Source organism: Myzus persicae, unplaced genomic scaffold, assembly GCF_001856785.1.
Source record: "Myzus persicae strain clone G006 unplaced genomic scaffold, MPER_G0061.0, whole genome shotgun sequence".
In the NCBI taxonomy this organism is placed as follows: domain Eukaryota; kingdom Metazoa; phylum Arthropoda; class Insecta; order Hemiptera; family Aphididae; genus Myzus; species Myzus persicae.
The window spans coordinates 552,186-564,682 of record NW_019103922.1 but is presented as its reverse complement, the minus strand read 5'-3'; the positions used below and the strand labels follow the sequence as shown (position 1 = coordinate 564,682).

General features: G+C 30.5%; 1 protein-coding gene across 1 annotated transcript; it reads left to right on the top strand.

Moving 5' to 3' along the window:
• The first annotated feature begins 653 nt into the window (after positions 1 to 653).
• On the top strand, positions 654 to 9,656 carry LOC111036350 (protein 5NUC-like). The gene is made up of 9 exons (XM_022318347.1): positions 654 to 1,013; positions 1,956 to 2,159; positions 6,390 to 6,591; positions 7,254 to 7,454; positions 8,407 to 8,570; positions 8,635 to 8,749; positions 8,848 to 9,003; positions 9,108 to 9,305; positions 9,406 to 9,656. The coding sequence occupies exons 1-9, from the start codon at positions 654 to 656 to the stop codon at positions 9,636 to 9,638; spliced, it is 1,833 nt and encodes a 610-aa protein (XP_022174039.1). The 3' UTR covers positions 9,639 to 9,656.
• Positions 9,657 to 12,497: the final 2,841 nt, after the last annotated feature.

Genomic DNA, 12,497 nt, shown 5'->3' with positions numbered 1-12,497 from the left:
GAGTTAAAATTGTAGATTTATAGTTGTACTCATACAAATCGTTAATTTGTAGGTGGGAATTCATGTCAGCGAATTTTCGGGTTTTTAATTGTACCTATCTGCGAATCTACCTATGCAAACAAGTCGCTTGTTTCTAGGGAAAATATTCTGAATGAACGCAATCTGGTATTACCACTTTTTTATTTACCAACACCAACCCAAATTGTCATATGAAAATATAATAAAATACAATTATTGAATTTATGGACATCAGCAGATCTACTATTCAATTGATGCAATAAACAGTTGGTTTAGATAAAATGGCTAAAAATATCATCCCTCTGAATTTTCTCCCACGATGTCGGCACAAATACGGTTGGCACATTCACGATCATTCGTTAGCATGGTATTTAAACGAGAACGTTTGATAGATGTATGTGTTGTGGGAAGGGGCTCATCCGGTCGTCCGAAATCCTGATACCGCCCAGCCGTCCGTGCATTGTATGATGTGACCAGTTGAACTCACACGCGGCACCTCGAACGACGTTACAACACTTTTACTCCGCTCGACAATATTCGGGCCCAATAAAAATAAAAAATTTTGTCTTCGTAACGATACGCGATAGTTTAGGTATTTCTAATATTATAAATTAAAACGGTTCTGAGCTATAGAAATGGACGTTAGCCTGCAGTTGCTACGGGTGTTCCGGATGGTGATATTGTTCATGTTGCTGCAGTACGCTGTGGCCACTCATTACCGTCTGCTCGTGTTGCATACCAACGACATGCACTCTCGGTTTGACCAGATCGACGAGACCGGTGCAGAATGCTCCGTGGACAGCCAGCCTTGCTACGGAGGTTTTGCGCGGCTCAAGGCGGCTGTCGACCAGGAACGGCGCCATGCCGACGAGGGCACCGTCGACAGCGCGCTGTTCCTCAACGCCGGCGATACGTTCCAGGGTACAGCGTTCTACACGTTACTCAAGTGGCAGGCCGTCGAGCGCATGGTCCGGAAACTAGGCATCGACGTCATGGTGAGTGCTCATGATTGATATGTGGTCGAAGTGGTGGTATAACGTGGTGGAATGATGCCAAAAATGGGAATTAATCCCCCCTCACCCCCAATAACCTTTTTGCAATATTTATGATCTTATCAAAATCTTATCTTTACCTTAAATTTAATTTTTAATGATCAAATTTTGGATATTAAAAAATCAGCCACCTCCTTCCCTCCTCATGAAAAAATAATTTGACCACCACTATTGAAAACGGAAAATCCTGGGCCTGCAGGCCCACTCAAAACCACGGACGTGCGATCTTCGCCCACCGAATATTTTACATGTATTCCTTTTTTTGTTTAGAACTTTGAATTTTTTACACATTAATATGTTATATTAAAAATGTAAGTATAACAATAATATACATGGTCCTACAAAGATTAGAAAATAAAATGATTTAGTATTATTCATAACTAGGCAGGTATAATTGAATGCTTTTCTTAATGAAAAATATGGTATGGAACGTGGATATTAAGTATAATGGTATGTAGGAAATATATTATTCATTAAAATGTTATTTGTTAATTGTTATAACCCTAGATAAAAATAAAAACCTTCGTCACGAGCAAATTAATCTACTTTAATCGAGTAGACCTTGAACTTCTAACTCCAGTACTTAAAATAGTATAATATTATGCAATTATGTCTATAAATTCTAGTATTATAACTTAAAAAATTTTATTGAGAAAAATATTCTTACTATTAATCTGCAAAGTAGAAGTGTTTCTTATTAAACATAATATTACATAATAATGTATTGCTCGACATTTTTGTAGACCATGCAAAAACTATGTGAACATTAATTAATTACAATTCCTAATAGTAGGTACAAACTATAATGATGAATACCTAATAAATTACCATAGGCAGGTAGTATATTATTGTTACTTTACATTTGTGAAGCATAACATGTTACAGTGCTTAGGAAATCACGAATTCGACGACGGTGTAGAAGACGTAGCTCTGTTCATACGAAACATAACCATTCCAGTTGTAGCTTGTAATCTCGACCTAACCAACGAACCGTTATTGGTTGAAGAGCCGAACTTGATGAAATCAAAAGTTCTGACGATGAAAGGTCGTAAAATTGGAATTATCGGATACTTGACACCGGAGACAACGGTAAGTATTATCTACACATACCCATTACAAATACACGTATAACTACTTAGGTCTTGTTATATATTATATTATAGCGTACATTTTAGTATTTTTGGTAAACATAATTTTTGTTTTTTAAATTCTTCAATCTCTTCTGATTCATTTATCTCTAAACAATTATTTTTGGTGGATTCATGTGATCTCAAAAATATTTTGGAAAAATTTATAATTTGAAGTCATAATAATATAAATTACAAATACCTATGGGTTAATAAATCCAACCAGTTTGCTGTTTGGCTCCGGTAAAGGCGATGTATCTATTTCGTACGTAGTTGCTTAATATTATTTAAAATTGATGATTGTTCTCTAGGATTAGTCAAAAATCATAAAACACGAATTTACTCGAAAGCATTTTATTTGTATTATGTTACGCTTGAGTCTGAGATAGAAAACAAATATTGTGCTGACATCGTCCCTCTTAAATTAATTTATAATTCTGAAAATTCTAATTTCAAAATTTTCGTTGGTAAATGGAAACTTAAAATTATTTTTCTGTATTGAAATCGTATTATGGAATATCATTGTGTATAATAATGCAAACAGCTAGACTATATATTCCCAATACGGCAATGATATTGAAACTGTACATTTTAAGAGGAAACTATTAGTACCTATTTTCAATATTACTTATACCGTGACGAATGTAAACCGAACATTTTAAGAACTGCCTGAATAACTAAAAATAATGCAAAGTATCATACGGTGCCACGGTGGACGTTGGAGGGCTTATATAATATCAAAAAATGTTTCAAATTATTTGATTTATTATTACGTACCTAACACTTAATTACAAAATACTTAAAAATGTATTGGTACCATTATCTGTCGACTGTGTTGAGTGTGGTTGTATTCAGACCCAAGTTCCACTCAAAGCGAAAAAGACATTTCAAAATCAATTACCCACACATTTTCTCTTTTTGAAATATCTACAATCTACATGTTGTATAAAAATATAAAATACGTGTTATGGATAGAGAAAAAAGTTGCCCTAGTCTCTAACTTAACATTTGAATCAACATTTTTGTCCATACCATATTCATTTATTTATCATCTAAGGGCGTGTGGGTTACGTACTGTAGACACAGGTTGAAGCCCACAGGCGTATTTCGGGGGTAGAAAACAAGAAATATTGAGAGCTACTGGTCAGTGGGGTTACTGGGATAGCTGGAATCAGCGTTCGCTTGTCATGAGCTCGACTAGCGACTACAGAGTATCGACGTGGAGTATTTGCTTTGGAAATCGAGAAGCATGATCGTGCCAGACATATTAAAAAAGTTTTAGTAATTTTTATAATTAGAATGAGAGACGTACGCTTTGGCTTTGAGAACAGCCGAAACAAATTAAAATCCATCTTGTGCACGCATTTTCATACCAAATGTTCTGTTAAGATGTGTATTTAGAGTGTATACATTATATTTACTTATGTCTATGATTGTTGCCATTGGCCAGTGTGGCTGGTTGGCTGCCGGGCTTGTGGCTCTCGAAAGATAGTGGGAGAATCATAGTGGATAATAATATATTTATTATAACCATGACGACAACCGTGCAAAACAAGATATAAATTATTGTATTGTAAATCGCATTGGCATAATATGAACAGCAATGAAGTTTGATTATTTAGGTATCCTATTGGAGTTTAATATGCTGTAGTGAAATAAATACTAAAAAACATGGATGTAAGTGTGGGGGGGGAGTGAAGAAGATATGGGGAGAAGAAAGGTTTTCATGTTCTTGAATACAGGAGGGAAAACGAAAGCATAAGGAATAAGAAATTATTGTGACAACACATTACATATTATATAGTGCATAATATTTTATATGTGATGGTACCTTGCCCATTGGAATTTGTCTTGTATCTGAGTCACTATTTGAGGCCAGTGTAAACGTGTACCTACATTTTATATTATTTTTCAGTCGTAGTTGCTTTTTTAGGAGCTCTGCGTATTTTATTATAGTGTTAGAAATATCGTTTAGTATTTATGTATTATACATACAACAATGTCTAAGTATGAAGTCGGTATGTTTCACTGTTCCTGTATCATTCTTTGTTTTGTGTCTATAACGGCAATTTCACCTGGTATTAATTCTATACATTATTAAGAACAACCGACATGTTTCTATACATATTATGTAGATCTTATTTTTTTTAATAATGCAGGATTGTGTTGAAGGTCAACATTGACAGTTGGTGCTATTTAGTATTTGGGTGTGGTGTTAATAGTATGTCACTGTTTGATTCAACGGCCGATAATACAGAGTGTTTTACAGTGTTATGTATTATATAAATTTCCAATGGCTTGTGGGAACTTAGAAGTTATTCATTATTTTCGTTTTTAAATATTTTTTTATTGGAAGAGATTAGATTTTATTAGTTGATGAGAACTTATATCTCAGTATTATTTTTTGAACAAATACACCAGAATTCGGCCCTAGTATTGAGTCTGTTTTTTACTTCAATGTTGTAGTTTTTTTTCTTTAACTTTTTATGAGAATCAGGTCAGTTTTTAAACTTGTATTTTTCATTTATAATATAAAATGTATTATTCTATTGATACTTGTGAGTAGTGATTTATGTTTGATGGTATATTGAAGGGTAATGCTAATTTCCAATAGGTGTATTTAACCTATTTATTAGTTTTAGTTTGTTAGATTTTTAAATAATAATTTTCTTCTTCTTGGAATTTTTATTGTATATTAATTGGATATTAATTTCAACATGTGGCTTGACGAGAAGCGGTCGTACGCTTAATCTGCGGAAACGCTCATAGCATACTTACCGGTCGACGTTACTAATTCTCGGATGAGTGACCATCCGGGTTTTAGCAACAAATCTTTGCCACACATACAAAAAACACGGGCTACTCCCTACCAATATACAAACCTACTAAACTTAAAAAAAAACCTTACCATGATATTTTTATATGCTGATAGGGATGGGCAAGATACTCAAAAATCAGTATCAAGGTACTAGATACTAGATACTTACATTTTAAGTATTAAATTAAATTTAAATATTAATTTAAATTTTAAATTAAATTTTAGATCCTTGATACTTGATACTCGATGCCCTATACTCGAAACAAAATTAGTCATGGGTTTTAAAAAAAAGTGTACTTATACACAATTAGGTATATATTTATTAATTGGTTAATACCCGCCACATATTTAATAGCTTAATAATAATATTCTACAATACAATTAATTATTATTCATATACATAATTATTTAGATAGTCATAAGCTATTAACTACATAGGCAATAAGTAATAACTTAATTATCAAATTAGTTTTATATATTATATTGTACTGATACAAACCTTAAATACTGATTATTTTAATACTACGATTATAGTCTATAATACTACTAATTACTTGGTATTGAATTATATTTATATTTTATTATACCGATAATTTAAGTAGTAATTTTAGTTTCAGTCCCGTTTAAAATACATGTGTGGCGAGTCACAGTCCACAGATATTACTAAATGTAGCTAATGAGTTGAAAAATAATTTCCTAAAAGTGTTAGGCTACAGTTTTCGAATAATCATCTGTGACTACATATTTAATTAATACTGAAATTAAATTATGGTATACATCAATTTAAATTTTCCTCGCCTTTTACACATATTATACTAAAACACAAACGAGCAGTCGTGGTTGTATATACTACTACTAGGTAGGCAAGTGAAAATAAATGTAAACAATTCATTTTTCAAAGTATCACATTAATATGTCTCGTACCTGAGTCACTTTTTGAGGCCAATATTTAGGTGGATATCTTATATTATTGTTCAGTATTGTTGATTTTTAAGTGCTCTATGTATTTTTGAAGTGTAAAAATATAATTATACATTTAATTATTTATTAAAATACAAATACATAAACAGTTATCCCTGTCATCAATTGCAGTGGTTATAAACATATTTTACACATGAAAATTAATAAAATAATATCTTATCTATCATATTGTTTTGTATAAGGATGAATACATATTTTAAGCATTAGTCTACAATCTACCTGCAAAGAATAAACATAAAATGTGTATAGCTATATCTATTTTTGTTTGATTTTTACGTTTGAATTTCTTTCTTAAACGTCCTGCGAATTATAGCACATTAAACATTAACAAACAAGAACATTATCTACTGGACTTTTGATTAGAACGCATATTTTGTTTTCGTATATTTTAAGGCGATATCACTAGTGGGCCACGTGAAAATATTGCCCGAAATTCCATCGATTGCGGCCGAGGCAAAACGTCTGAAAAATGACGGAGTGGATATTCTCGTAGCGCTGGGACATTCTGGTATAGTAATGGATACACAGATAGCCAGGGATATAGAGGACATCGATTTGGTGATTGGTGGACATTCACATACGTTTTTATACACGGGTGAATATACGTAATATTTATTGTGGTGTTATATGTATGTTATTATTTTAATATTATGCTGTATAATTCATTCTTCATTTCTATAGAAAATAGAAATTATCCACTAGGACCATCCCGACATACAACCTAGATTTCAGTTTTCCCTACCTAATGTTTGTACCCTACAGTTCGAACCTCCTTAACTCTCCCACATCTCACCTTAGCACCTTACCATGTCCTCCCGTCTCTGACGTGGTATTAATTATTTATTAACTTTACAAAGTGGCTATTTTCGTAATTTTTAATCATTTTTGAAAACCATTTTAACCGGGAAGACGATTTGTCATAAATTTCATTAAAAAACTACACTAAAATGTTCATTCAGTATTTTATATTGGGCTACTAATTCACCAGTTAATATACATCAATATACAAATTGTATTATTTGGGTCAGTATAAATATTTACCGTGAGTGAGTAACCACTTTATGCCATCATCATTCATCCTGATAATCAGATTGGAATTATTGAACAGCCAATAATCTATAATGTTTATTGAAATATTTATGATAGCATACATTCGCATTAATATATTGGTACTTATGTAGGCCATTATAATACGCAGACACGCAGTTCGTAAAAATTATAATATTATGACAATAAAAGTCTATTATTTTTTTGTAGGAGATCCGCCAGATATCGATGAGCCCTTTGGTCCATATCCTCTTTGGGTGGAACAACCAAACACCAAAAGGAAGGTGCCTGTCATCCATGCATATTACGGTACCAAATACTTGGGTGAATTGTGGCTGGAATTTGATGAAGCCGGTGAAGTTGTGAAAAGTTATGGAAACCCGATTTTATTAGATTACAGTATCGGACAAGGTATAAAATACTATAATCTACATAATATTATATTTATTGTTCTTAAATATTTTACTTGTAACGTCATGTAGAGATGAAAGTGAGGTTGGCCACTTGGCCCTACAAAGTTGCAAAACTTTCAAAAAAGCTTTTTAACTTACCTTAGTAACTAATATTTCTTTATGGATGAAGTTGGACAGTTGTTGGAGAAAAAAAATATAAATACAATAAAAATAGATTGATAAAATTCAATATTAATTATGAGTATTAATCATTTTGGACATTTTGTAGAGCAAATGAGTTAGGATATATATAGTATTACTTACACACTTTTTTCTGGATTATATAAATTTTAGCAGAAGCGTAGTATTTGAAAATGTCTCTTTGTATATAAAATATAATTATATAGGTGTATAAGTGTATTCATAATTTTAAATCTCTATGAATAGAATAATCTTTTTAAATTACAACAAAATAATTAAAATTACTATTCTTAGTTTGAATATTTAATTTCGTCCAAATTTTAACTTGAAATTCATATAAAACAAATTGTGTGTATAATTTCTTAAATTGTTTGGTTAGAGTATGAACTATTTTTAGACAACGCTGTATTAAATGTTCAATTCTTAGCAATAAAAATTTAACACGAACATACTCATATACGTGTACAGAAAAAAAAACTAAAAAAAGGTCGGCATCGGCACTCAATTAAGCTAACCTAACCTTACCTCAGAATATACATCTATATTTTGTTACACATTTGCTACTTGCTCATTTTTGTTCCACTCCGTAAATAATTATTTCACTATGTCAGTGTTATCTTGACCTTGCATTGACACTTTGTTCAAACACTTCAAAATCCGTATCCAACTTGACGGACATAACTTTTTTTTAAATTGTTTAGGTAGTACTTTTTAACGTTGCAGGTACAAATGTAATATACGATAATCATTATTATATTATATTGTTATAGATTCCGAACTATTGAACGAAGTAAAAATCATGAACAAAGTGATCGAGGACAAGACTAAACAAGTAATTGGTTCAACGAGCGTATTCTTAGAAGGAATCAATGAATACTGTAGATTCAGAGAATGCAACCTGGGAAATTTCATAACGGACTCTTTTGTAGATTATGTGAGCAATAAAAAATAATATTAAAAATCAAAACAAAAAAATTAATTAAATGGATTGTGTACAGAATATTCGAAACAATATTAAATCGTTTGATTTGACCAAATACTGGACCGACGCACCCATAGCATTGTTACAAGCTGGTGGAATACGGACAAACATGAATAATATGAATAAAAGAGGTAATCTTTAAGTAGGAACAAAATAGAAGTAATTAAATTCATATATGCTCATCTTTAAATGAGCATATTATAATGTATGATTGTAATATGTATTTAAGGTAACATCACTTTTGGTGATTTACTATCGTCACTACCGTTTCAAGATGATATAGGTAAGATTACGACTACGGGTTCAGACATTTGGGCAGCTTTTGAGCACTCCGTTCGACGCTACAGTAAAACGGTAGCCAACGGTGAATTTTTACAAGTTTCAGGTAAACAATGAAAATATATTGTGTATTTAATATTTACAGTAAAATAAATATTATTACTCAGTAATCTGACCACTGTAACACTAATTTTATGAACCGTCCAACAGGCTTAAATGTCGTAATAGATTTTAGTCGGCCCAGTGGCGATCGAGTGCAATCCATTTACGCTAGGTGTGGAAATTGCGCCGTGCCGATGTACGAGAAATTGGATTTAAACGCCAATTACACAATAATTATCAGTAGTTATCTGTCAGAAGGTGGGGATGGTTTTTCGTTCAAAAAAGTGTTAGAATACAAGAGTTTTGGTGAGTGTGAAGCCAATATTATACCTATTTATCATTACCATTATTGCTATCATTATTATTATTATTTTATTGTATACATGTTTTACACTTATAAAATCAGGAAAATCGGATTTGAGTATCGTGGAAGAACAGATTCGCTCAAGGTCTCCAATATGGCCTGAAGTTGGTCAACGGATAGTGCTGCTTAAAATGGAAGAGTTGAACAAGGTGGAGGCAACCAGCAGTAATAGCCAACTCGATTTCACATCCTTTTTGAACATGACCATATTACTGTTGACCATCACCATAACTTTGTGTATGGCCGACCAGAGGCTTGCTAACACAAGAATATGAGGCTAACCATAACCCCCAAATAAGTTTATGCTTGTCTATTGATCTTTCATATACACGCAGAAATAACTGTAATTCAATTATTAAAACAAATATTCATGTTTTTGATAATTTTTTTAACGGGATATTAAATATTTCATATAATTAAGTTAAGTTAGTTGATAATGATTATTTTGTATTTTTATAGTATCTTGTTATTATAATTTGTATAACTATTATTATTTTATTTTGTAGTGCAGTGCTTCTCAAACTATTTATATAGCCACATATTTTCAAATGCCTATATGCTTATATGCGTAAATCATAATATTATTTTCTGTTACCAAAATTGAATGGTCGGTAATTTAATAATTAAAAGAAAATTATTATTATTGAATTCAAGAAATATATTTCATTTAAGACTTTATCGACAGTGTTTATAATCTATCAAAGGTATGCTAAAAAACGTAATATATTTATTAGGTATTTTTTTAGTCTGTACTCTTAGTATGTGCCCAAAAATTTTATTTTATTATATTATTTAGTTAAGAAAAAATACTACAGATTTTTATATTAAAAAACATTATAGGGGACTGTAACAATTTATTATAAATTCAGTTGGCTGCATTACAAAAATGTTTGAGGAGCAGCACTGATGATTAGTGTCTTTTTCCGTACAGCTCGTTATCATCTCTCTTGCCAGTTCATAGTCAATTTAACCATTGTCCCTTTTAATAAACAACCACACTATTACACTAATAACATAATATCTTGTTCTTATTTCTTTATTTTCTTATGTATATATTATACACCATCGTCAAGTTAAATAAGACATGGTGTAGTTGATAGGATATTACAATTTTTAACAGTGTGTCTTCCAAGTGCCTAGTTGTTCAAAATAATAAAATCGTTTGTTTAAATAGATATAATGTATATTTTTCTTTTTTTATTGATCTACAGCTCGGTAACTATGGCCAATAGCTGTTGTATTGGGATACGGTTGATTTAGCACTCGTATTTGTGCATTGTACGTGTGGTAAAGATTTTTGATTGCCAAAAATCTAGGGTGGTCATCTATATGAGGGGTAACAACGCCAGCCAGTGTGTAGTGTATCGTGTATACACTCAAAGCGCGTACGCAACTGATGACTGATGAGTGTAGACGGTAGACACTACGTCACTATAGTATTTTTCTATCGCATCTAAATAATAAAATACGAAAACTATCAATATTGAAATTAGAAGGAAATGTGTAAGCTAATTATGATATTTTTCATCAAAAAGTTGAAATATTCATCACAGCAGCAGAAACAAATAATATGTTTAATGGAATTCCAGTTTCTGGGTGACTGCGAGTGTGTAAAAGCAATGTATTTGTAGACCAATCGATAGATTAGATGCAATAATAAAGTTTACGAAATATTTATAATGGTATTTTGCACGTATAGTAACTTTTTAAATACGTGTTAACATTTTCAAAATATGTTGACTCTTTTTGAGCAATTCATATCCTTGAAACATTTTTTGGAATTCGTAAATTTTTTTTGAAATTATTTTAAATAAAGACATAGTAAAAATGCTTGAAAGTTTAATGAAAGAGTACTCACGAGTTGCTTTTATATCGGTTCAAAAATAATTAAAATATATAAGCACAATTATTTTTTAAATACATTTAAAGTCCTCAGAAATATATATATAAAAACAAACATAATTTTTAACATAAGAATTTTAAATAACATTTACCAAGTCAACATTTTTATATTTGGTATGTAGGATATACAGTCTAAAAATTCAGAAGTTGACTAGATCGATTACTGGACAAAAAGTAAATTTTGAAAAAAGTTGGACAAAAGTCAGGATTCATTGTTGTACTGTCGGACAAAAAGGGCGAAAATACAAAAAAAAATTCATTTGTTATTAATAATTACATATAATTTATTATATCGGTACATAAAATACATAATATTTATTATATATTAAAAGTAATAAATTTTCTTTAAAAATTGCAATTCGTTTTAATATTATAATAAATTAATAAGGTAATTTTAATTTAGTATAGTCGTGAACGATGTTTGTATAGTAATTAGTAATCTATATAGGTATTTTAGGTATTTATATAGTAAATACTAAATTAAAATAATAATAGTAATTATATTTTTAAAATGATTATTAATTCTATACCTATATATGGAATATCTATGTATAATATAGGTAATTATAAATGAAAATGTAATGGAGTATTTTGTACTTTCGGACTTTTGGTGCTTCAAAAAACTGTGCTCGGATTTTTTGTCCAACTTTTTTCATAACTGACTTTTTGTTCATGAAATTGTTTTCCCCATACTTTTTGACCGATTACCAACCAGATCAGAGTATTTTGCAGTGCAAATATACTTTATTTATTTCGTCAAGTATACTGTCTTGTGTATACTCATCTATATTTGATATAAAATGGTAATTACAAATATAGGTACCTATCTATTTTCTTTTGGGTGGTGTCAACATTATTCATTTTGGATTATCCAAATATCAAAAATATATAATATGTATACATTACTAGAAAGGCGTTTTAAATTTAAAATATAAAAAAGATATCTGAAAAACTAACAGGGACCTTAGAGAATCAGCCAATAAGATAAATATTTAATTTAGATAAATATTATAATAGATGTATATTATAAACATTTTTTTTATAGCAAAAATAAAAATGTTAACACAAAATATTGAATTCAAATTACCAAAATTAATTTAATTGGAAAAAAACTAAATAACGAACTATAAAAGTTATCACTTTAGACGTACGTTTTAAATAGATTTTTTTATCAAGAGTAGGTGCCTATACTTGCATGAGTAATATTATGTTTTAAACGAATATTATGTATT